The sequence below is a fragment of the Athene cunicularia genome (assembly GCF_003259725.1).
Source record: "Athene cunicularia isolate RWA chromosome 6 unlocalized genomic scaffold, athCun1 chr6_part1, whole genome shotgun sequence".
Lineage (NCBI taxonomy): Eukaryota > Metazoa > Chordata > Aves > Strigiformes > Strigidae > Athene > Athene cunicularia.
The window spans coordinates 16,509,762-16,537,264 of NW_020799105.1; the positions used below are offsets into that span (position 1 = coordinate 16,509,762).

Here is a 27,503-nt window from a genome sequence, read left to right on the forward strand (position 1 = left end):
ATTTATCTATAGAGGCTGCTGGGAAGAAACGCAACTATCTCAGTTCTCAGACCCCTCTGCTAGGTTGAACTTCATGGCTGAAGGTTTAATCCCTAAGTGTCATATCAACAATTCATTCTGTGATATTCTGGCTGACATGCTCTCCTTCCTTATTTATTGATGTCTTCAGTCATTGACAATGAGAGGAAAATACACTATTCGTCAAAGTGATGGTGTTTTACCCTCACTTACAGTTGATGCTGCTGTCACATTGATGGTTGGAAAATAAACTCAATCATTATAAAAAGCTAAGAGTGTGAACTTGCCAGTGACAGGAAGAAGATGAAAAAACTCCACAGTAACTTGCTTAAAATTGCTGTAATAAAAATAGAGTTTTTTCCTGTAAAGATATTTTTGAGCTTTGTTTGTGAAATACCAAGCCATTTTAGCTATTTACTTTATAGTTATTCCTTTGAAGGAAAATCTGCTCCTTGCACTCCTTTATGTCTGTGCAAAAATACGTATAATTTTTAGCAATAAATACTTGTTATTATTTAACCTCATGCTACTTGGTTAGTAATTAGTTTATTTTTTTCTTCTTTTTTTAAGTAATTTCACTTCGGTGTCCTGTCATCCCTGTCTTGTCCCCGTCCCGTCTCCCCCCGTCCCCCCCGAAGATTACATTGAATTCATGTATCTGAATTCGTGTATTACAGTATTTTGAGTGCTTTGATGAAGAATATGCTCAGTATAGTTTCATCCAGTAAGTCCTCTGACATGCAAACATAGGCAAAGCTCTCTTGAATCCCTTTCTTAGGCTACCATTTATATAGCTGTACTGCACTTACAGCTTTTTTAACTCAATAACCGCATATCTTACCACATTTCACCTTTGGGAGGCATTGTATATACAGCTAAAAGTAAAGAGCAGCAAGCCAAGAGGGACAAGATAGCGTAATGAGGATGTCAGTTTGTGGTCAGATATCTGAGGAAATATTTATCTTACTTGTACTGTACTTGGCAATACATAGAGAAATATATATGTAATTAATTTCCTTGGGCTTCATCTGGCAGATTATGTAGCTCGTGTTAAATGGATTTAGAAAAAAAAAAATTGTTTGTCTCAAAGTTTTAAAGTCTGAGGTGATTCTACTTTGGATTGTTTCCTGAAAATGGACTGTATCCATTTTTTTAAAAAATCAGAATACTCATGTTTGACCTACTAGCTTATTGGTGAATTTTTAATTATTAATTTTCTTGACGTTCCTCAAATAATGACATTGTAAGAGCTCACTCATTCACCAGAACAATAGCAAGGCATGATTTTTGTTTAGAAATCATGGGTTTGTACTTTTACTCAGTTTTAGTGCCTATCTCCGGCAAGCTGCCTCAATAATGTAAATGAATGTGCACAGAAATGCTGGTTGTCTCACACGTGCTGTGTGTCCTGAGGCAAGCTACAGCTGCTTCAGCTCCTTGTACCTGTTTCCCCACCTGTAAAATGGGAATGATTTAACTTATTTTTCTCCTTCAGGGAAATACAGGGAGGGTTTCTTAATGTTTCTATAGAGCTTTGAAGATTAAAATCTCTTCTCTGTACTTGCTGCTAATATTTCAGTGTTAGAGGAGCATTCGACTAAAGCTGTTTGAAGAATAAAATTTTGGCATCTTATGTTGTCTTTGTACCATATCTTGAGGCCTCTCCCCTATAATTTTGCAACCTTTGGTTCAGCATAAGCTGCGGAAGCAAACAACCCCTGCGTAAACAAACGGTGATGACAATAGATTAGTGTATATGTCTGCTATTAAAAACATCAGGAGATCCATTACAGCATATCTCTAAGCTTGCCAGAAATAGTCCGTGATGGAGCAAAACAGATACCAGTAACTCAGCTTAGCCTGAAATAGCTTTTATTTAAGCATCAGTGATAAATGCTGAGAGGCACAGAGAGTGGTTTCCTTCTAATATGACTTCTCAGTGTCTTCAGAAGTGGAAGGTGGCTGGTGTTTTAGGAAAGGCTTCCTGACTTACTTTCTAAGACAGGGAGTAGGTTTAAGGAGTGTGTGGGAATTATGGACACCCAGCACTTAGAGCAAGTCTGAAAGTCTTCTTGCATTTGTTTCACAGACCAAAGGTCAGCGTCAATTCCCAGGGCCTAGGCAACCTCAGGAGATTGCAGGGGGACAGCGTCTGGTTTGGTTGATATTTCTTCAGTTTTATATTGCTTGAAAAACTTAAAATTTAGTATAAAGATGTCTTCCTCTTTGCAGGAGTGATTAGGCTATCACATGTATCGTATGACGTTGTTACAGTCTAACCTGGCATTTGAGGCCTTACAGTCACAGGCTATATTTTTCATTATTTACATTTTGATTTTTTAATGCAGAGCAGATTGGACAGGAGATGCTGGAAAACCTCAGTCACGACAGAGAGAAGATCCAGCGTGCTCGGGAAAGGGTAAGTTTGATAATAAGTATTTCCTGGTCTCAGATTTTATTTACTTCAGGCAAGTTCTCTGTGCATGCAAAAATAATCCAGCATATTGATCAGTTTTATATAAACCAGTTGCTATCATGAGATATAATCAAGATCTGCATCAAAACACTTGAAAAGTGTCTTGTATGAGCCCAGTCCTGCAAAGCCTGTCCTACAGGGAGTCACACTGAAGTCACCAAATCCACTGTTGGAAACAAGTTTTCTGTCCCTAACATCACAGTTAGGTCAGCTTTTTGTCCTTTGAAGGGTTTGTTATAGTGTCCATTGCAGTGATTTCTTGGACTATCATGACGGATATTCTGATTGTTCAACCTTACTCTTTGTAGCTGCAAATGCTGCTCATTGCCTCCTTGGGTGATTCTGTGTGAAAGAACAGGTAGTGGTTTATTATGCTGCTGCTCTGTCACTGCGGTCAAGATAACATATCTATGTCATTTTTGGCTTATGTTGCCTCCACAGGGATCAACTCTACTCTGTAGAGTTAATGAAGATGCTTAGAAGTCCATCCCATCCACACATACAACTTCTTGGAACTTCAGTCTAAGAAATTTGCCTCTGGTTTCCCCTCACAGAACCAGAAGTGACTGTACTTGTGACTTTCTGTCGGTGACGCGTTGATCAGATACTTCCCTGAGTGTCCAATTTTGCCAATGTCCTCCTACGAGCCTCTAGATGACCAATGCCACTTAAGGAAACTCCTTTATCTGTCCCAGGAGTTTCTTTACCTGGATAGCTTTGATTGGTAAAGCCTCATATGATGGATTTAATGAAGCGTTTTCTGTCAGCTGTACCAGTTGCTTTCTGAAGTCCTGAGCATAGTTACTTTAAAACATTAAGTATAGCTAAATCATTAAATGTAACTGAGGATTTTTTGCATTTACCAAGTGTTGTTCAGGCAACTTTGTGTCTTATTTCACCTCCACTCCTCACATCCCTAGTGACTGCTGTGTCTGAGATGCTTTTCTGCTTCTAGCTGGACAAATAAAACCTAGGCAATGGAGATCAATAGCATGTATCCTTTTCTGTTGATCCTAAAAATCCTCAGGAAAAAAGAGAGTGTAGTTCTGATGACTCTGAATGCATGGTTCATGGCATAACTTTTCCTTTTCTGTGCTTTCCACTTGAAGAGCAAATTTCTTTGATGGCAAAACCTGTAAGCTGCAAGGAGCAGAATTAATAAGGGTATTCTAGGAAAGTGTATCCCATCACAGTTCAGTGAAAGACCTCTTGTATATGGAAGATCTCAAATTCCAACTTTTTATCATATGCCACTTAAAATAATTTGTTTAGGGAATTCAGGGAGCCACATGAGTCTATCTGTCCCAGCTGTCTGTATACTCAGATGTACAGTCAGGGATGATCTTGGGTAACTTGGTAAGTTTTCCTTTTTGTGGAGATTTTTTAAAGACCAGAACAGAGGATGCTCTGTCAGTGCATAATAGCTTTACACTGAACACACAGAGTTATTATCTAATCAACCAGCAAACAAACTTGTCTTCTGAAAGTCAAATGTCAGCTTGAGTATGATGGTCAGTCTTTGCAGTTCAATGTTCTGAAAATTAGGAAGATTTTCTTATGAGCAAAATTTAAGCAGGTTAGGGTCTCTAACTCTAAATTTACATATAATAGTTTTCCTGTCTGTAGATTAAAACATTTGAATGAAGAAAAATGCAAGACAGAGTTAGTATCATTTTGAATAAATGAAGATCATGTGCAGTGCAAAATACATGTGTAATGACAGTTGTGAGGAGGAATTCTCTAAACTATTTTTTTTAAAAGTCAAAGAGAAGGGATGAAGCTCTTCTACAAGAGTCAGATAGGTTAACTGGAGTATAAAGGACACTAAATGGTACAATACTTTTTAGGAAAACCTCAAATTAAAATGTGTCTAAGGCAGACATATCAACATCATCAACTTGTTAATCTTCCTTCCTTCCTTCCTTCCTTCCTTCCTTCCTTCCTTCCTTCCTTCCTTCCTTCCTTCCTTCCTTCCTTCCTTCCCTCCTTCCTTCCTTCCTTCTTCTTAGTATTATTTTTTAAAAGCTTTCTTAAACACCATGTAGATTTGCCATTGCTAATATCAGAGCATCTTTAAAAATGTTTTCGTTACAGCAGTTCTGTGAAAGAAGGGAGTGCCATCATATGCCATTTAACAGGTTTACAGGCCACCAGTTCTTTGGCTTCTGCAGTGCACTGGTGTTTGTAAAGAAATGATGGAAGAACCACTATCAGATATTTCCATTTTAAATAAAACCAAACTTACAGTTTGAAACTCTTTATCTTGTTTTTTCTGCTGATGCAGGAAGAGAAGGTGTTTTTTCAGTGTTCTCTTGGGAGGTAGCTAGAGATCTTCCAACTATGTATGTACGTGTTTGTTTATTTTTTAACATTTCTTTTACTTATTTTGTAGGGGGTTTTATTACCATAAATATATGAGATCGTCTTGCTTGAGGAGTTTGTCAAACCTCTAAGATTCAGCTTCCCCTTCCTAAGTATCAGTACTGATTCTAGCTGTCAGGTAGAATCCTGCAGCAAGAGAGGAAAGTTAGGATCAAACATACAGTGGTAAAAAGGAGAGAGCTACTTTTCTGTGAAAAAGGAGGAGAAGCCCCAAGTGTTAAATGCATCTTTATGAATAATAAAAGACCAATGTAAAGCATACATTTGTACTTCAGATTCCCTTCTAGCATAGGTAAGAACTTGGCTTTTTAATAAGCCTTTTAAAAATTATTGTGACGTTTTTTCTTCCGTTACTTGTGTCAAACTGGGCTAAACTGCTTTTTTGGAGCTTGAATCGTCTAGATGAATCAGGAAAAAATGAGGGAATGGCTTCCCTGGAATATAAAGCTCATCTTTGTTCCATCATGGCGCATAATTACAGAGATCTGAGAGTCAGTGCAAGCTTCCCACTGAATATGATATTGCTAAGAGCAAGCCTTGGTTGGTGTTATCCAGTCCCAGCTACTACTTGGTATTTTCTTAATACCTTTTATGAAAACAAGGAGGAAATTTATGCAAAAAGGTTATGTGTCGTTGATTGCAACTGCTGATTTCAGTAATACACATTAAATCTGGTAGCAAATATTTACAGTATTGGGTTCCAGAATAGAAACTGGTTTTAATATTGCTGCTGTGCATATATTCAAGATGTAATAGTGGTTTGTTATGGTGAAGGTGATTTGTTATTGGAAGACTGCCACTTTTCTTGGCAGTGTTACTGTTTTGATGGATTTATAACACAGGATACATTTTGTCTTCTACAACAAAGTTTCTTTAGTAAGAAGTCAATGAGTCAAGTAATCCTTTCAATCTGATTTGATAATGAAGAGGTAAATATTCAGCTTTCATAAGGAGAAGAATGTTTTTATGTATGTACACACAGCTGTGTTTGGGGGCATGTTAGAAACAGTGGCCCCTGCTATTTCATAACTGATACTATAATTTACAGTAGATTTTGATGTCCCACTGTCTCCAAGATCTCTAAAAAGTCCAAAGATATCTCTCCTTCAGCTATCAGTAGGAAAAGAGGCAATAAAATTGTAACTATTCTTCCTATGCATTTCTTCATTTCTAGACATCTTTTTGTGGGGAACTAATAAACACAAAAATAGAAGGAAGGTTTTAAACCCTCATAACGAACAATAGAAGTAATTCCTCTTTTTTAATATGTTCATTTTCTGCATAAATTTTTATCTCCCCAGTTTAATTTTTTATTCAATTCTGCTTTTACCTATTTAGCAAGATTTTGAGAGAGCTGTAGAACAAGTCAGCTCATTAAGTTTAGTTGCAAATGTTCTTTTCAGTGAGTGAGTGATCCTTACATGCAAAAGTATATATTGTACAGCTGTGCCTCATGTACATACTATATACTGTTCAGAAAATATTTAGACATCCATCCCAGTGGTGGCTGCTGTAAGGTCAGTACAGGTTTTGTATTTAAGGGACAGTATAGGCATATTCTTTTACACAAAATCAGTAAAGGAACGCTGTGTTGTATTACAGCTTTTTCTTTAAATTAATGTCTTTGAAAAACAGTGAAAGATATATTTGTTTTTCATTTCATAAAGCATCAGGAACACAGCACATGGCTGTCTCTTCATCCCTTGATGCTCTGATTCACATAACCAATAAACATACACACATCAATGGGAATTATGGATACCAATTTATATAGCTTCTACCTGCAACCCTTTATTTGTAAACCTTTTGCTCTTTATCCCAGTTCATCTTTGTTGCCTCAGTGTCTTATCTTCCATGGGTTTCATCTTTACCTAAGTGAAAACCAGACAAAACATTTTTAAATTTCAGTGCTTTGGTGGCTTTCTTACATGTGAGTTTGTTGTGGGCTAAACCTAAAGTTGATTGACTCAAATGACAGTAGAAATATCTGTTCTTTGTACAGAATGGAGTATATGTGCCTTTTGCCTTTAATGGGACTCTTTTCTTCTCAGCTTAGAGAAACAGATGCAAACCTGGGGAAGAGTTCCAGGATTTTGACGGGAATGTTGCGAAGGTAAGGCCAAGGTAGGGACACCTCTGCTCTTTCTTTTTTTTATCTCTCCCTCCATGCCTTTATTTTTAGTTTTAATTCAACCTCAGCGTTTTGCTGACATACCTGGCTTTTTTTACACAGGCTGTTATGTAGAATATCTTCAAATGAATGCTGGCAGTGAAGCAGGCATAGTTAGATACAAGACTTTATCACAGCTATGGAGTTTTCTGTAACCTGAGGAATTACTCTTGCTCAATCATTTCTCTTCTTGGTTTCTTTGTTATTTGGGATTTTGTGTGTGTGTGTGTTCCAAAATTAAGCTTTTTAATGTAGATTTCCTGTGTTCCTTATTCTTGAGTGTTTGGGAAAGGGGGGTTGAGTTTTCAGGGGTTTTCACCTGTTAGATTTTGTGTGAGAAAGTTTGTAAATGTTTTGGGGCAGTGTAAATTTATGCACAGAGAACAGATTAAGATGATCAATTCTCTCTGAATAGGTAGGGCAGACACATTGTCAAACCCTGTGGTTTTAACATGTTTCTTCCATGTTTTCAATGTTATGAAAATTGTCTGTGGATTAAAGTGAGGCGGTATGGAAAAGAAGAATTTGCAACATCTTAAAAATCTATGTGGGACTGCAGGAAGTTATCCAGTGATTATTACCCATATTAAATTTACATTGATACATTCACAGACAGATTTTCTGAAGAGTGGCATCTTTGGATATGTGTCTTTACCCAGTGAAACAGCACCTGAGCTTCTCCGTGATGTCCGTATTTCTGTATATATTCAGTTTCTGTCCCTCTAGTAGATGGTGTCAGGTGCTATGAAAATACAGTTCTAAAGCGGTTTAGAGAATCCTCAGAAGTGTTCAGTATGATATTACCCTTGCCATGGGCTTTTATGTTGCATATTTTCTTAATGCAATCTGCTTATTTAAAAAAAAAAAAAAAAAAAGTGAAAGTTTTAGCAGAATTTTTGATTTGTCACTTGGCTTGGAAAAATCAAAACCAGAATTTAATAAGTTGTTCTTTAGTCTCCTTAGAAAAATATCCTTCTTAGTTCCTTGTATACCCAGTTGACAAAGGTTAAAATGACTGAACTTCATGCCTTCATTCCACAGATTTCTTACAATTCCAACTCCAAACTGTAACATACAAAATTCTCTGATTAAGAGTAATATGTAAATGACACAAGCTAAATTCAAAATCCATGGAGAAAGGAAGTGGCAATTGAAAGGGATGGTTCAGTGCCTGTAGACAATCAAAATAAACTATAAAAAAAATGAACGAAAGAAAAGACACAACCAAACCCAAGACTCCCCAGGAAGGTCTCTGCGACATGAGCTGTAACGAATATTCTGCATATGTCTCCATTTTGTCAAATCTCATTAAAGGGGTTTCTTGCTTTATGTCAATTGAGCTGTCCAAAAATCATTCATCATTTTAGTGTAAAAAAAAAATCATGCAGTTATTTAAATAATATCATATTAATGTTAAAGTTCAGCTGTCATTTAATAGTATGGCTTAATCAGACATAGCATTTAGGAAAAATAGTTTTTTCGGGCTTTACTTGGCTTTCAGGTTGGCAGATTCAAATAAGGATTTATGGGTTTCTAAACCAATGTATTCTTTCCATGTTTATGCTTGAGGTACCTCAGCCTTTTTTGCAGCACCCTGTAGTCTGTTATTTTCAATAAAATAAAGTATCTCCTCATATTGTGTTTGAATACATTTGCAAGTAATTTGGAGAAGCTGAAACAAAAACATATGCTGTAACCTTTGACTTTGTTTTGTGTTTGGGAATCGCAGTTAGGAGTCCTAGTTTATAAGTGTTCCATAAGCCAAATGAAAAATACGATCTTTCTGAAACATGCTTGGGCTCTTCTTTTCAGACAAAAGGATTATGTAGTCAGACACCAAGATGGCATGTTTCTGTATGGCAGAAAGGCACTGGATTTCCTTTTCCTTTAACAAAAGTGTTGAGCCAAGTCACCCATCTGTATGAAAGGCAGGTTAGGATTTAAGCTCAGTTCAGGTAAATGTGCCAAAAGAAATGCCTCAGCATAGATGCAACTTGCAGTAGAAGATTCTCAGGATGTTATTTAAAGCCATGTAATATATAGACCTCTGGTGAATTTAATTTGTTTATGACTGTTGGGTAGAAGGGTCGACCATTATCCCAGCCTCAGAATTATCCTAATGTTGTTTAGTCACAAGAATAATCATAAAATACAGACCCCAAGAAATCAGCACAGATTAGATAAATACAACTGTAAGAAAAATAATTAGCACAGATTGACAGTTGTGTCCTAATTTCTGCATACTTCAGTACATACCACACAATGTTTCACTTAATTACCGGAACCAATAAAGAAACATGCTGGAGGACTACTATTCACATCATTATTATACGGAAAAGGTAATGTTAAACTGAACATTGTTCAACCTAGTTGCTGCTCCCACAATATGTATTTGCTGATATGCTTGAAGTCATATGCCAGGCTAACACCCTGTGCATCAAATTAATACCTAACTATTTCTATTTTTACCATCTGGGAAAGGTAAAGCAGCATCTGTTCGGAATCTGGCCAAATATATTAAGAGATTAGATATTTAGATAGCTTGAGGGCTAAATTCCTCCCTTTGTATGACCTAAATTCCCTGTACATAAAATGTTCTGGAGATGGGAAACAAAAGTAGGGACAGGTTTTGTAGGTTGCCATAGCTCACTAAGGAAATCAGTGGCATAATAGGGACAGGTCTTCCTATCCCAGTTAGCTGCTCTAGCAACTTAAAGTAGCCAGCCTTATGTATTGGAATTTGTTATCTCCGGGTATTTGGGTAAGGACAATTTTGTAAGAAAAGTTTTTAAATATTCTCACTTTGAAATGACCTATACTTTTTTTTTTTCCCCTGTAAATAAACCTACTGAGATTCCACTAAACTAGTATATTCCACTTACAGCATTGCATTATTAGGATAGTATTGGCATGTTGATAATGTCAAAATATTAATCATTACCTTTTACATGTATCTATAGCTCAGGACATCCTGACATTTCATGACTCCTCTTTGAAACTGTGAGACTATAACAGAAGCTTAGGGTAGTTTCAGCTACAGAATTTTCAAATAATAGGTTTTAACATAAGGAAATGGCATTTTCTGCAGTCATCTGTGATATTGCCATCGCAGACATCTATCCCTTGGCTTCTTCTCCAGTGTGAATTGGGGAGTGCACAGTGTGTTGGAAAGAAGCAGAAAAGAATATGTTCTGGAAGATCTTCAGTCTTTTGCCCATATCCTAAGCAATAGCCTAGAAAAGCTTTTAAGAAAAGACTTTGGGCAGTCTCCAAGCCACACACGCCCCAGCAGGAAACAAATAAACCTAAAAGTAACCAGATAACAATTTCAGTAGATTTGAAACTTTATCCAATTAGCAAATAAATTCTATCTACCCCCCTTCAGATTGCAGAAAAATATTTTAGAAAAATAACTACTACCTTCCAGAACAACATTTTATTTTGTCTGGTTCATCAGGTAATTTTTATGCCAAAAATTCTCTTTTAATCTTCAAAGTCATTATCAATGATGCTTTGAGAAGCTCATGAACACATCTGCTCTTATAAAAGAGACTTTTAAAACCTGATTTCCTGTTGGACAAACACACCAGTTCCAGCTGATGGAAATGAAGCAATACGTGTTCAGCTCCCAGGTGAGGAGTTGTATGACTTGCCAGCAGCTGTATGACCAATGTGACTACAGTCAGAAACAAGGAATGCTTCCCCCTCCGTGCTAGTTGTACTCAAGCTTTTTCATTCTTCTTTTCAGGAAAATTCTAATAGTCCTGTTTCCTGCATTACTTCTAGTCTAACTTCCTTGTACTTTTGAACTTCAGGATAGTCCAGACCTTACAGTTATTTTTCAACATTTCATTGAATCGTGGGACAGTCTAGGTTGGAAGGGACCTCTAGAGATCATCTGGTCCAACCTTCTGCTCAAAGCAAGTCTAATTAGAGCAGGTTGCTCAGAGACTTCTCCAGTTGAGTTTCAAACACACCCAAGGCTAGAGATGCCAATGCCTCTCTAAGCAATCTGTTCCAGTAGCAGTTAAAATAAGCATTTTTTCCAGATATCTAATTAAAATTTCCCAACATCCAATTTGTGTCCATTGCCTCTGGTCCTAAGCAGAAGTGATTTAAAACATAAGTGGTTTAGAATTGGCCATCCGAGGTTGGGCCTGGAGTGCAGTGACTCCTAGCAGTTCTCAAACAACTTCAGCAGTTCTGAAGAGGCCCCTGCGGTCACTAGGCTGAGATGACATTTAGTGCAGGGCAATGCTTTAAACAGGGTGTTGGGTGCTCTGCCTCCACCCATTCACCTGGTCATCTGGCCATTCATCCGGGGATGCAAAAGAACATCTATTTGCTTTCTCACACTCCTAGAGAACTGAAAAGTTAATTATGTCTGTTCTGCTTTCTATCTTGACTACGAAGCCCACGTTTCCATGTGCAGATTAGTGGCAGGGACAGTGATGTCCCTGTTGAGGCAAACCAAAACAAACAGTGAGTGTTATCACTGTCTTTTCCCCCCATTTCCCTACTAATCTCTGTTTATCCCCAAAGTCCATAACAAAAAAGAGTTTTTTTCTGAGCTAAAGCCTATCTTGGTATCAGTCATACTAGGCCATGACTGTTGAGTCTCTGCAGTTTTCTGGAGGAAGATCTTCGTATCGCAGATAGTGAGTGAAGTTTAACATACAGTTAGATTTGCCTTGTTTGCATGCTAATAGAGAAATTCCCCTCTTTCCAGCAGGAACTTTACATATTTGATCTCAAGCCAAAAAAAGTTTGAGTAGAAATTGTTTCAGCAACTTTTTGGTACATATATTTCTATTTTTACTTCTACACTGAAAAATTATTGCAACGGTAACTTCTTTATCAACATGTCTGCTCCCTGTTGAATATGTACAGCTGCAGCTGTTTACTTCACTAATTTAGACCTTGATTCAGGAACATGTTTAAGCATATGGTTAACTTAAACCAGAGGAACAAATTCCTTATCTTGAGGGAAGCTGAATAAGTGGGGAGTGAGTAGCAGAATGATTCCGGGTCACCTCTTGGGGCAACACAGCTTTTATTGTGCTCCTTGCTCAAGGCCAATTACAGACCAAACCCTGTCCTTAATATTTCTGTTGTTAAATGGAAACTGTAAAATGCACGTAGGGCATGTTAGTGCTTGTTACTGTCAGTGTAAGAACGTATGTTTTTTAAAATTTCCTGACTTTTAGCAGTTAATATAGTTACTTGATTCTTATATTATTGTAGATGTTTGTGTTTTAATATGCAACCAATCTTTATCAGTTATGAAGTGTTGAATCTTTTCAGAATGAAACTGATAAGCTTTGTGGTGCTGTTAATCACAAGATAGTCTTTGGATAAGGAACATACGGCTTGTTATACCAGATTAAACCTTGGCATCAATTAGTACCTGGTCATTCCTCACTTTGTCTCTGATTTTAAAAAGAAGCCTTGTTTCTTTGTTAAAGTGATGCACAAAACATCTGGAAAATGTAAATGTAGAGTCAGCAAAATTCCCAAGGATAAGCATTCTTCATCATTAGGAGTTCAACCAAAAAAAGGAAATGTACCTCTATGTCTGAACAGCAAGAATTTTAAATTAGTATGGGACACAGTGGGTTCCCTGTTCTTAATTTAGTTATGACATAATCTGATGTATGTAAGGTACATTTCTTATTTTTAATAATCACTTAAGAGCCATTTTATAAACTTTTCTCATCTTTCTTATAGTGTTCTGTATGTTGTTTCCAAAATGCTTTTGAAAAATCTTACTCAATTTCAGTGTTAGAAATACTTTCCAGTTCATGCATCGTAGAAGGTACAGAAATCTTTTGAGTTCCTGTATAACCACCATAGCTACAACAAGCAGTGTACATGGAGAACGCCAAGCCATATACTGAAGGTACTGAATGCCTCACAGAATGGGACCGATTTCAACATTACAAGCATGTATTTATGATTAGCCTAATGCCACCTTAGCCTTTGCAAACCTTGAGCTCCCACAGCCTAAGTGGTAGAGATTTAGGTTTACTTCAAACCTGGAAAAAAAAAAAAAAAAAAAAAAAAAAAAAAAAAAAAAAAAAAAAAAAAAAGCATCATGACTGATTTTCACATTTTAACAACTTAAGTACACAGGATAAAATAAGTCAGTGTTTTAATCTCCGTGCACCTAGGCAGTCTTAGAAGGATATGTCCTTCATTCATTGAGATAGGAGCAGTTATATTGTAGCATTGTTTTAATGTTCAGATTGTTGGAAAGCTTTATCCATGTGTCATGCTGCCTACACTACTGCCATTCTGAGCAGGGCTCTCAGCATTCTTCAGACAATATTTCTAATTCTCTTTTTACATTCCTTTTTTAAATGTACAATGGGCTTTGTTCTCTCCTCTCCATTCCCTCTTTTCTATCATCTGGAATTACTATCTCATTTACCCCCTACTATCTACTTGTGTCCAGCTGAACAGCTGGAAAGAACATCATCTAAAGCACAGTTGTGTTTCTGCAGGAAAGGAGGATCCCAATGGATAATATCCAAGCTAGTCCTAGAGAGCATATACCAAGAATGTAAAGCATCGTAATAGGTTAAATATCACGTAACCCTCCGTGATTGTTCTCGGTATTGAGATATGTTGACTACCATTAAGCCGCTAGATCCTGAAAAGGTTCACAGTGTCATGAATGAAACAAAAGGCATTTCACAGTCAGCGTTGTCATGTCTGAACCACAATAGATGTCCCATGACATGCTTTCATGAGAAGGCATGTCTTATATCAGCATAATCAGTGCAGTGCTTTCTTGCAGTAGTTACAAGTAGTTTCCAGTTGAATGAGTTCTCTCTGACATGATATTCAGGAATAGTGAAGGTAGTGAAAATATTTCGTATGTCGTGAGATTTTTTTATGTGAAGCAGGGTGAAGTAGTGAACCTGTTAGGAAAAGCTGACATTGGTAATTGCTGAAATAATTTGAGACAATTCTTCAGAAATCAATGAAGTCAAACTCCTTAAGGCCCAGTCATCATCTAGTAAATTAAGGATAATGTTCTTGACACTACTCACAGTATAATTGTCACAGAACAATATATGCCAAATTTTACATATTCTATTTTCTACAGAGTGCTTAAGCCATAAATTCCTAAATGTAACACTTTCTGATCACAGATCTGCATGATACCTTCCTACATGGGTCATTTAATTTTAATCCACAAATTTACCAAAATAAATAGAATCAACTTAGAAGTGATCTCAGAAAAGTTTTGCGTAAGGCAGGATTGACTGTCACTGTTTCAGTCCTGGCAGATAGTTGTCTGGCTTGCTCTGCACTGATGCACATTCCCCATCTCTTCAGTTAAACTGTTCCAAGTTTCCCTAATGTTTAGCCCAAATCTTTCTTCCTCAGTAGACAGAGAGCTTTTATGTGCTGGTGCATTTGAGGAGATTTCTGTGCTCTGTTGTGGCCCATGACTTCTGCTGTGGAAGAAAAGTTCTGAACTCTTCAAGAATTAGAGAACATAAACAATAGTGTACAAAATTCAGTTAGAATTTCCAGTTTTCATCAAGCCAAGCCTTTTGATGGGATTCAGATAAAAATGGAAGACTTGGATAATGTTCTAATAGTTCAGATCCTGGAAGCTCAGACTCTCCGAACAGTAGCTTCATGCATAGGTGTCACCGAGCCTTGCAAATAGTGACACTAAAATTAAATCATTCGCATGAGGTTGTGTATCTGGACTAAAACTAGACTGTATAATAAGCTGATTTAAAGTAACATTTGAAACTCAAACAAGTTCAACAGAATACAGATCTTTAACTTTTTTTTTGTGGTACTTCTAAATGTTTTAAGGAATAAGCAGTAACTTTATCAAATAAACATCAGAATTTTTAATTTTCTCATAGACGCACCAGCATTTTAGACAGATCTAGTGTTTGGAAACAAATGGTGGGAAAGGGAATGGTTTTGCCTGTTCTTCTGTCAGGTTTCTGCAGGAGCTTTGTTAATCTTTTATCAGGTAAAGAAGCTCTTTTGTGCATTCTGACTATGATTTCCAGTAGCATTTGGCACTTTTCTTGCCACACTTGATTGAAATTCTTGGCTTTTAATAAAAGCAAAATTAATTCAGCTTTCCATCATGATGCTGATCACACACCAAGGACTTTATCTTTAAGAAAACAATGAAGTCATCAAACTGATTTAAAACTGCTGTGATATCAGAATCTTGTCCTTATTAGCTAATCTTTTAGATTAGATTGTTTTCAATCTAGCTCATAGTAGCAGGTCAGTTTTGGCTGTGCTTAAGAGACAGAAGAGATTAAGTGACCAACAACTGGAACAAAGACAAACTTGGGATTTGCTGAATACAATTTTTGTTCAAGTCACTCGAGTTCATCACAAAATCCAGGACCTGAATTTGCAAGTCATACACATATGAGTAGTTTGCTCATCTGTAGCCCTAATGTTGGATGAGGATCTCTTTTGGTTTGACAAAGTTGGGAGTGGGGGGGGGGGGTTGATTGGGTTTTACAAAGAAAGCCACAGATGACTGCTCAACAGCTAAGGAAAACCAGGATCACTTAGAGTTTGTTGCAGATAAATCAGTGCTGCTGCGGGACAACACCAAAACTGAGGGAAAATTTATATCCTTGGGTAGGATGTAATTATGTGGTATTGGACCTTTAAAACTCTGCTGAAAAAATGTTCACACATCGCTAACCTGCTGAGTATCTGTCTAAAGAATAACAAAGTCATGAATGAGAAAGTGTGGTCTCTCAATAAGAGATTGTTTAGTCTACCTGGTGATAGGAAGGATGAAAATTTGCTAATTTTGGCTGGCTCTTTAGCTAATATGGAAGATTTGAACCTAATCAAGAAGGCAAAGAAAAGTCTGTAGTAACTGAGCAAAATGGGAAGGGCAGAGAAAATAAATTTTACCATAAACATTGAGATTTACGTTCTCTACAATATTTGTGTAGCTGTGAAGTAATTCATTGAAAATCATTGAAATTGTTTCAGAAATATCTAGAATAATAGAAACAAGGGAGAGACTCATAATCTGCTTGCTTCAGACAAACTGATAAATCCTCAGTGCTAATGCTCCTTCAGGCTTAAAATCAGGATTATTACTCAAACTTTAAAATCAGGTTTTTAAGTGAGATTTTTTGAAGACTTGAAAAATTAGTCAATGAATTTGAATAGTCAGGAGATACAGTTTGTTAGATTTACAAGTGGTATTAATGCTCTCCAGTTTAAAAACATAGCAGAGAGTTTTCCACTGACCTATATGTCTTCTGCAAATATTAACGTTTGATCATGAGTGTTAACATGGCTTAGCTTGCAGGATCTCACTATGTAGCATTTATTACCCAAGAGCATTTGTTTAGCTTGGACTTTGCTATATTAACTAAGCTATAACCCAGAAGGTTTTTGTAACATTTGCAAGTTAGAGCAAAGTCTTCATCTTGTCTTATTTAGTAGATCTACTGATAGTTTAAGATTACAACACTAACGGATAATTTTCCTTCTTGAATAAAAATTACATCTTAAATTTTTTTTTTGCACCAACTCCCTGTCTTCCTCCTGATAAAAATGCTTATGCAAGCAAAAAAACCCACCTAATGTTTCTCTCACATGCTTATCGTGGCTGCAAATAATGCATTTAAATAGGGAATTGTTTGAGAAACATGGTTCTAAGTGTGCCCGGTCTTGCCTAGTTGTTGGGAAGCATATGGTCTACTTTAACCATGCCAAGAAACTTCCTTGCTGCTTTCTGTCACCGCTATATTTTTTCAAATGCAGTTTTTAGTGTGAATGGCATACACGTGTTGATTGTGAAGTTCGCATTCTTTCAGTACAGCCTTAAGCTAATTACTCTTAGTGGCAGTGGGGTTTTGTACCTCATTTGTGAACAGCTATTTATACTACTACACCAGTACAAAGCAATGTTTCACATTACCAGTTTACCAGACTATTACACCATTGTGTTTTAATCCACTGTAGGTGGATGGAGAATATTAGCCATCTGTTTTATTTAATGATATAATCAGTAAACAATATATGCACTTTACACATTTGGTCATTAAAGATGTCCATATTGTTGGACCCTGTATTTACATTGTAAATTGGTGTATTCACACATCAGCTCGCTCTGGTTTAAAAGGCTTGCTGTGTTCATAAGATGGTACAAAGCAAGCTCAGTAACTGCTCGAACCCAGCGCAGGTGGTCAAGCAATACTTGCCACACAGATCAAAATTCAAACAACTGTGAATCTTCCTTTGAAATGGCATTTAGAGAGACAAGGCTGGTCTTATCTTCACAAACAAGAAAGAGTTACAGATATAAATCATGAAGTTATGAGAACAAAAGGGGGTTTCATAATCACTCGGCATCAGAAAATCCAGTACTGCAGACTTTTGTGAAGACATCTTTGGAATATAAAGACCATCTTATTTTTCTGGACAAAAATTAGTGGAGTGAGTCTGAATTATTAAATATGAAAAGGTTCAATGACTTCAAAACTTTGGAGACAAGAATTTGCTTTCTCTCATGGCCAATTTTATTTTATTTTACTTTGAGAATGCTTAAGCAGAATAAAACAAACAACAGCAAAACCCAGTCTTATTCAAGGGATAGAGGTGAATGGGTGTATTTGTGCTAGAAACAAAGAAAATTGCTCAATATTTCAATTTCCCCAAAGTATCCTTGGTGAGTGCCAAAAAATAACAACCAAAATACATTAAAAATTCTTTGATAAGTAAAGTCTTGTTTGCTAGCACATTTTTAAGGAGGTGGGAGATCATACAATCCTATGTTAAAACAGCAATATTCATTTTAGTGTTTTACTTCACAGCTTGTGCTTAAGATGCCTAGAATTTAAGATATTTACTGGAGGATTCAGTCTCATCTCTCATTGTGTTTTATGAAGAAACAGAGTGGGGTTTATGACCAGGTGAAGGCCTGGCATTGCCAGTAGACAGTGAAGGGAAAGGACTTGTGGAAGTGTTATGGCTAAGAGGGAGTTTACAGGTCAGCAAGGCTGGAGGAGTAGCCTTGAGCTTAACAACACCCAGCTGCTCAGCATGGATGGGGCTGCTAATACAGGCGGAGCTCTGTGAATGCAAGTCCTTTAGCTCAGTTTGAGATCATCTTTTAAAGCAGCAGAGTGGCTGTCAGGATGAGATCTTAGTCATGTCTTGTTGTATGCACTTGTATTAAAAAAGCTAGCAGTAAAATATTAATACATAGGAGACTTTTATGTTCTGTTCCTACATAATGCAGCTATACTCAGAAGCACTGAATATATACTCAGTAGCAAAGTCTTGTGTACTAAAGTGTCTTCACTTTCCATTTAGTGTTACAAACGTAAGGACATAGCTTCCTAAGTCTTTAAATCTATTTCAAAAGCAAGCTAATTATATTATTTTATTTTTTTCATCTTGGGGTGGGAGGAAAGAAGTTGGTTTGTTTTTTTTTTACTAGAGCATTTTTATGCTGGCACGAATTTTAGAGATAAAATATTTTCAAGTGTATGAGCAAAGAGAAGAAAACATCTCATTTTATGAGCCATTATATATGCTTTCAAAATATACAATATTTCCATGGTTAAAATATTTTAAATAAACCAAAATGAGACTCAGCTATTAGTGTGCCTTTTATAGTCTTTTCATATCTGTATTTCATGTAAGTTGAATATTAAGCATTGGCATGTTTCCACATGCTTCATTATGTATTGCCTTCTGGTTTTGAGATACTGTGTAACTAACTAACTTCTAATCTTACAAAGGTGCTGAGAGTTTTTTCCTCCATCCCAACCCAGGAAAAACAATCAGAGACTTAAATACTAATATTTGAATCCCAGCTTTGTCCTGGGTAGATCTTGGGTAACTGTGGACACATCTGTTTCTGTGCATCTCTAACATGAGAATAATGTTGCGTATCTCAGCAAAGCATTCTGAGAGCAAATGCCCTTAATTAATCTGTGCATGGTCCTCACATGACAACCTGATGAGAGTTTGTGAATGATGGACTAACTGGTAGCAGTGCCTGTCCTGATTCAGAGACATGGCTTAGAATGGATTTAAAAGGGGTGGAAGAGAAGCATGGCAGGAATTTAGACTAGAGGGATGTGGAGTATTTGATTTCCCATAACAGTCCGTTACCAAGTATGTACCTGATCTCCTTAACTACTGAATGTAGATATGAGAAAGAGGAGGTATCAATTTTTTGTTGCCTTCTTCAGATAATAATTTTGATGGCTACAGGTGACAGGCTCATCTTTCCTTGGGTGACATTTTTGGTGTGTTGTAGACAGAAAAGATTTTTGCGGTTGGTTCAACAAATAGAATTAATGCATCCCTGGAGCTATAATGATTAAGTGTATATATATAAGAACAGTAATGTTAAACTTGATGTGCTATCCCAGGCAACTGCTTGTTCCTTATCAATCTCTCCTTACTGCTCCTGTCAGAAATTTTGTTGCTTGCTGTAGACTGAGATGTATTATTGCTGGCTGCTGTCAACCTGCAAACAATCAGTACTTTACAAACATTTGTTAAGTACTTTAGGGTTCCTTAAAGAAGAAATATATTCCTACAGATGCAACATTTTATGACTTACTATCACAGTGCTACCATTTTCTTATTCAAAGAAGGTGTGAAGGAGAAATGTGTAGACTCAAAGGTAAAGGTAGGCAGTCATTTATTTCCCCTAGCCAAAATTACCTTTTAACACCATCACCTTCTGCCTCTGGGGAAATAAAAATAAACATTGTTCGTTACAGAACATGGATGGATAAAGCCATGACGATAATCTAGGAATGCATAAAAATTCTATCTCATGTGTAGTAACTTGTTGACCAAAACCATACTAGTGAGCTTTTGAAATTCCGATATTTTTCCTGATCAACTTCTGATTAAGGAGAAAATAAAAATGTGGATTTCAATTGCATTTTGTTGAAACATCCCATGACATGATGCTGCTCTTAGCTGTAAAGTTAGAAGAGGATTTGCTAGACAGTGTGTGTAGTGGTTGCATGTTGAAAGCCAGGGTAAAATGAAGTTTGAATGTGGTAGCTGGTAACAATGCTTTAGAGCATGTTCTTCATGAAGAGTGTTCTTCATAGAGCATCTCTTGTGCAGATGCACTTGGGTGGTCATATTTGAATGGTCATCTTTGAATTATTGATGATTTATTAAAGCTCTACCAGCAAGCAGTGTGAGAATTAAGCTCCCACATGCCAGTTCCATCAGATGATTCCTCTTTGAGGAATCTAACTGATCAAATGAGATGAGCCATTTATAATTCTTCAAACAGGAATTGCTCACAAGTAGTTTCTTAGTAAATTCCCAGTGTCCACTTTGGAATAAGATGGAGTATTTGGAATTATATGATACACATATATGATGTTAAGCATATTGTAGAATTCGTTTATAGTAAACTATATAAACCATATTAGCAGTGTTCCAGATGCTTAGCAGCCAACCAGGGAAATAGGGACCTCATCTCAGAGATGCACACTGTAAACAGACACCACGTAGGTGGGTTAGGGAACGTTGAATAAACCCAAAGAAAAGGCAGTGCTGCAAAGGTGCTGTCATGCTCTGTTTGAAACAGTGATTTTGTGTGCTTAGAATTCTGGTCATTAAAATCAGTGGAAAAGGTTGTGTACATTATTTTTTTTTTCTCTGAGTCTGAGGAGCAGGTGCACAAGCTACCAGAGAAAAGCTCTGTTTTATAAATGTAGAGACTAGCTTACAGGAGACTTTCTGTTTTGTCCTCTTGCTTCACTGCCCCAATTAAATACATATTTCACAGGAAAATATTGTTGTGGCTGTCCTGGATAATGGAGACTGCTTGGGAGGACTGTTAAACCTGGCCCTTGTCTCTAAACTATTGAGTTCTGAGAGTGACTTTAGTTTGAGGCCCACTGTGCTCTGCTTTCATTGATCCAAACCCCGAGAATATGTAATTGTCGGTTAAACGAATGAACTCCTTTGTGAGGAGGAAGCCAAGAAGTGGCCCCAGAGAATGTCTCTTCACATGGAAAGCCACCACCCCCTGATTTGATGTCTTCCATGCTAATGCATCTTTCAAGGGGGCCTCTTTGTCCTGCGTTGTTACTTTTGGGGCTTTTCTTTTACTTCAGTCATAATTCTAATTTGGATTTTTTTCTAAAGTCATCTGGGGAGTAGTAGTTTATTGCATATTGTTGTTTTTGTCTAAAGACAATTGCACAAGCTTGAAACTTAATCCTTGTAATCTTTCCTATTAGGGAGAGCTTGAGATAAATACTGGTGTATGCTTGGTGGGAGTGGGTCTCTACTTTTTGGTCATCCATGTCTAAATGTTGAGTAATACTTAAGGGAAAATGTTCTCAAAACATTCCTTAGATGATTATTAGATTATATTTTATATTTGATAAAACTGGAAAATTGTGTAAATATTTGTTTAACATCCCACCCCTAAAGCAATTTATTTCCTTTCTGGCCTTCAACCCTCAGTGAAATGAGATCAGTCACTTTCTGTTTATATTCAGTTTCACTTTGCAGTTTTTATGTACATGTAGTGTGATTCCCCACTACAGGGGAATATTTAAATAATAAGTGGGGAATAAAGAGAAAGGAAGGGAGAAATATTTTTAAAATACTTTCTGGTGTCTTCTCACATTTTAAAAGTAAGCAAGTGCTATAATTATACTACTTGCATATGACATACTAGTGACTAGTGTTAGAAGAAATTCAAAAAATCATCCAGTCCTGTTTTTCTATAAATGGTTTGTCACATAGTAAATAAGACCAGTTTATACATATTACGTTCCTGTGGCTACTGTTCAAATCAGCCTTTGGCAAAAGTGAACACATGTGAGATCTTGTTCTTACAAGAGAAAATCACTTCTGCATCTTAGATACTCCATGGTGGTTGAGTTTTCTGGAAAGTGCTGACTTTTTCACGTAGACAACAGTCAATACTCATGTAGGTCAACTGTTTTCTCTCATCTGGATTTTTCGTTCTGGATTAATATGAAGTATGGGTCTCAAAACCATGGATATGAGAACACATGCTAAGTCATGATCAGAGCTCGACTAGATGGGAGGAGGGTCTTAGTGTAACATTGTCTCGTGGAAAAAGAACCATCAGAGTCAGTAAATAAATTTAAAAGGTTGAGGACATTTCTCTGCACCAACCAGCATTGAATCATTTCTGTTATACATTGCAAAATGGCTGCTTCAGATGCAAGAAGTCCTGGAGTTTCTCTTGAGTCGTCTCTCTCTCCTTCCATCTTTTTGCAATTAAATACTGGATGAAAATTCTTTTTCCTTTCCTTTTGTTTTGTTTTTTTGTTTTAAATGTGTTACTTTTTCCTTAATGTGTAGCAGCTGATTTTTCCTCTGTTGGCTCACTTGGGCACAGAGACAAACCTCCTTTCAAGGAACAGAGTTCCAACATTGTTGTTGATTATTTTAATGGGAAACCATGTGTGTGGTAAGGCAGTCTCTCCAGCTTCTTTCTGGAGAGAAAAAGATGCAACTATTTTAGCCAAAGGTAAAACCTTTCCCTCTGTAATGTGGATGGACTCACAAAGGGAGTAGACATAAAGGCATGTGTGTCTTCACCACACTCACGAAGACCTGATTTTCAAGAGCTGCCAACCAGTGACAGACAGTCCCTTGGAAACACAACTGGCCTTCTTCAGATTGTGATCCACTCTTGGTGCTCCCCATAAAGTTGCAATTGTGATCTGCTGCTCCTTTGGGGGACAAAGGTACAGTTTGCTTTCCAAGAGCTCTTTGCCCTTATTTTTTCTGACTTACCCATCTTACCTTCCCAAAGTTTGAATTGTATTTATTGCAGGAGTGTTGTGCTGCCTCTCCATCCCCATCTGTGGTTTTCATAGCCTGTCAATCTGAGATGGTTTGGATGTCTTTTGACAAACACCTTCACTTAAAATCACAATGTGGTTGCCCTGAAAAAAAAAAGGCAGCCTTTCTTTTCTTTCTTCCTCTTTATGAACTAGAGACATAATGTGTAAAAGCTTGGTGTAAGCTCACAATAGTACTTTGTCCTCTTTCACATCACTTGCCAAATAACTACTGTTGTGGCAACAGCTGTAACCAAGCATGGTGTCAGCTAGTTTTGCCATAATATGACTGGGTGCCAATAATTTTAATATAATGTGAAACACACTCCTGGGCAGCGCAATGAGGCATCTGATTATTAAGTTGCTTGAAATGTCATCTGGATTTTTTTTTGCGTCAATTCAGGTTTCAGAACTGGACAGTGTTGTGATTAAAAGAAAAAGAACAGAAAATTCTCTCATTATAGTAAACATTTCCAAGAAAACTCACCCTGAAGCAGACAGCTCTGCTCTGCTTACATAGACAGCAACAGCAAAGGCTCTGTGAGGGCTATAGGGGTGGAGGTTATAATTGTGGCTACCAGAGTTGTTTGCTGCTCTTTACTGTAGCACTTTCTCCAGTGACAATAAATGCTATTTATTTTTAGGGTTCTTATTCTGAACTACTTATAAAAAATAAAAGGTAAGAACCTGATGAAACATTTGTTTTTAATACATTGCTTACATTGTGCTCCAAAGCCTGGTGTTCAGCATTATTGTTAATGATTGAAGCATTAGCATTTAATTGTGTAAAGCAATTAAAAAGCTCGATATTACTACTTCTTGGTCTGAGTCCATTAATACAGCAAGCATTAGGAAGAAATATATTGAAGAAGTTGAACAAGGTCATAAATGTTCTGAGTGCAAAGAGCACCTAATGCTTTTTTCCAAGCCTTTAAGAAGTAGTTTAAAAAAATAAAATAAAATAAAATAAACCTAAACAAAACAAACAAAACCTTGTGAGGTGAATAGATAAAAGGCTTTCTTGGTTTAGTTATGTCAGTTTGGCTTTTTCCTGTAATTGCTGGGGTTGTTTTCTTCCTAAAGAGGGAATGGATGCCAAGCTGAAGAGGTAATTTCTGAGCACTGTTTCAAGATATTGTGAAAGTTCTCAACTTTTCTGTAATAAGAAAAATAACACTTGCTCTAATGATGTCTGTTTATTGCATATTGTTCTGTATGCAGTTCAGTGCAGCTGGCAGCAAGTACTTGAGAGAAACCCAGGATGAAGAAACAGTTTAGGGGAACCTGAGTAGCCCTGAGTACCTGCAGGCTGCGTGCACCGACTCCTCTGGGTGCTGTCAAGCAGTCCTTATGTTACATCACAGGGGATGAAATCAAAAGAGATCATTTGCGTTTGATCCCAGGTGTCTTCACATTTGAGTCCAAACAGGAAAAAGCTCCTGGCAGCATGAAGCTGGGTTGGAGTTCATACTCCAAATGCATTCGGATGTCACTATCCTTGCGTCAGATGCGGTGGCTGTGGGGCTTACTTTCCTTTGGTCATCTTAGGAGTTACTCATACAACAAAAGGTCCGTTTTTTTCCAACCTGTAAAGAGTCAAAGCAGAGCTCTGTGTTGTAAAGTGCTCAGAAGTGAAGAAGTTTTTACTAGGGAGGAGCTCAAACCAAAACTCTAATTGTGGATATTTCTGAACCTTGGAATCTGTATCTGCATCTGAGTTCTGCAGGTTACACGTGCCAGTAGTACATTAAACCAGTGTGTGACATGGAAATTTCCCTAAAACTTACAGTATTCCACATCCAGGTGCAGTTACAACTAATTTCTGCAGGCTCTGCTAGACAGTTTCCAAGGGAAAATTTTGTTTAATTTAATATCAAGCCAAATCCACTGGATATCTTCAAGTCTCTACTTAGTATTTGAACGTGTGTGGAACAGGAGCAGCACTGGCAGAAATAATACGGTGTTTCCCAAAATGACTTATTTGACCCTTAACTTCGGAAAAATACCAACCTGAAGAAGGAGAAGCAACTCTGTCTCTATATCCACACAGGTTTTGGCTTCTCTAGTGATGCTGTAGTCATGGAATTTTAAAAGGATACAGTTGTTTTCAGTCCAAAAGCAAGTTGATTCTTCATGCATAGTTGACACTACTGTTTAGGCTGACGAGGGTAAATTTTAGGACAAACCACAGGAAATGGCTTGGAGAGGTGGAGGATATTAAGAAAATATTGTATTGCTGCTTTAGAAGGAAAATGAAACACTTTAGGTTCCATTTTCCCATATGATGTTTAAAGCCATCGTTTTGATAATTTTTTTTGGTAAAAAATGTTGCAACTATTGAAAACAAATGTGCTTCAAAACATATAGTTGTTTTTTGTAATATCAATCCAAGACAAATCACATGAAAATCCTCTTCTCATGGAGGGCAGCCTGAGGTTTTGTGTTTCTTTCCTCCTTTCTCTGTACCCTCACCCCCTGATTTTGGACTAATTGTGTCCCCTTGAAAGTACCACTTTCTGTGTGAGCTTTGTGTGGGATGTGATACTTTGAGAGTGAAAATTGTTCGACTTTTTGTTTATAGAAGAATCTGCTTTAGCTGGGAAGTCAGATGCAGCAATAAAAAGAGAAATAGCACTTTTAAAGCTGATGGACTGTATTCACTTTGGTATGTAGAGAATGGCAGCAGCAGTCATTAGTATTGAGAGAATTCTGTTCTTTCTCTGTCTCTCTGCCCCTGTTGCAAGATGAGCAAGGGCTGATCTGAACTTTTGTTTGTTTGTTCTGCTTTGGGGTTAAAGATTCACACTCCCCCCTCCGAGAATGTTTTATTCTGGTTTTGTAAGGGGGAAATTTCAACTTTTGTGAAGGCAAAAGAAAAATCCTTGCCTTATATAAGAAACAGCTGAACAAGACCTAAGCTGATAGATCATTTTTTTCCCAGCTTTCTACCTGTGAAGAAATACAGTATTTTTAGGGTGAGGGGTGATTGTGGAAAGCAATGATTGAACAAATAACTGCTTTAAGGCCAGTGCTGGAAACACTTGCCAGTATAGTAATGTCAGTTGGAGGTGTGATTTTTGGCTGCATGTGTGTATTGGCAAAAGCCCTAGTATAGACATGGTTGTACCAGGGAAAAAAAAAAAAAAAAAAAAAAAAAAAAAAAAAAATTGCTTGGGGAGGGTGTAAGCTCTAGCAACAAAAGCACTTTTTCTGCTGTTAAGTTGCAACTCCAGTAGAAGCTCACGCCAAAATAGTTATACTGTTGTAGTGGCAAACCTTTTTCATAGACTAGACTTCTGAGTCTGGTATCCTAACATTAGCAACTGTGTTCCTGTTATTGTTAATTTTAACAGCAACAACATCTGAAGGTGATTTGAGTGCCTTAGACTTTGTAGCATTGTAATGATCTTGAATTTACAGATCTGCATTTCATTTACTCCCCATACTTAGGAGAACTGCAAACAAAGTAACACTGGACTCAATCTTTTGCATGCAAGACATTTCTTTACAATTCTTTTTTAATGGCTTTTTCCTAGCTACAACTCAAGTAAAAAGGCCTGTGTGCTTTGTAGCTGTCTAAAAGCTGAAGAATGACATTATCTTTGGATTTATTTTCTAATTCATTACACAACTGTAGTGAAACCTGGTTCTTCTAAGTGTAACGTAGTTCTTCATACCTAGGTTTTGCATGTTTCTGTAGGAGTTTTTTTTCTTTAATACCTTGAATTTATCTGGATTCTGGAGGAGAAGTTGACATTATCTCATGGGACTGTGTAGTCATCGCTGTGACACTGCAGACCTTGCTTGTGAACTTTCCTTCTATTTTACTCACATGTTAGGATGAGAATGAAGTCTTTTTTCTAATACTGAAGCACGCTGCATCAGCCATCTTCAATCCAGGTCCCAGAAGGGGTAAATACTCATTCCAGGTCCCAGTTTTATGTCACAAGAACATTTCAGCTATTGTGTAATCTCTCCAGAGTGCCCTCACACTAGGACAGCTAAAACAATACTATCCTCAACGCTGTTAGGGAAGTGATGCTTGGAGATGTTGTGCAGTCTGCGCTCAGACATCAGTACTCTGCTTATGTTCCACTAATATTTCATGCCAACTGACTTTTATTAGAGAATATCAACATTTGAACCTTGATCACTAGACTTTTTGTTCAGCCTACTACTGCCTTGTTATGATACGGTGCAAGAGAATGTTATGGTTGTTTGTTGGGGTTTTTTTGTTTTTGCTTTAAATTACCTCTGGCTTCATTGGGTGTAAAATTTGGCCAATGCTGAATGCTTCTGAAAATCCCACCCTTCAGTTGGTTTTGGTCTTGTTGTTGTTTTTTATGTCTGATGGAGGACTCAGTAATATGTACTGGCATAATATCTTGCTGGAGTAGAACAATGATTTATTGTGCTAAGGACTGACATCGCAAAACCACAGAGAGTAATCTTGATCTTTGGGGAGCAGGGAGAACCCTAAACACTATGTTAAGACCTATTAAAAAAGATAGTTTATGTGAGTCTGGTAGGGTAAGAAAAGCATGTTGAGTTTTAGAGTGTTTCCCTTTCTAAATTTAAGCTCTTTATAGTTTTTTTTAAGGGGGGGGGG

General features: G+C 37.1%; 1 protein-coding gene across 1 annotated transcript in view; it reads left to right on the forward strand.

Annotated features, from left to right (window-relative positions):
* Nucleotides 1-27,503, forward strand: part of VTI1A (vesicle transport through interaction with t-SNAREs 1A) — a 269,666-nt gene that overhangs the window by 158,658 nt on the left and 83,505 nt on the right. Inside the window, exons 6-7 of the mRNA XM_026851520.1 lie at nucleotides 2,367-2,437; nucleotides 6,928-6,989. Coding sequence (XP_026707321.1) covers nucleotides 2,367-2,437; nucleotides 6,928-6,989 — 133 coding nt within the window. The remainder of the gene's footprint in view (nucleotides 1-2,366; nucleotides 2,438-6,927; nucleotides 6,990-27,503) is intronic.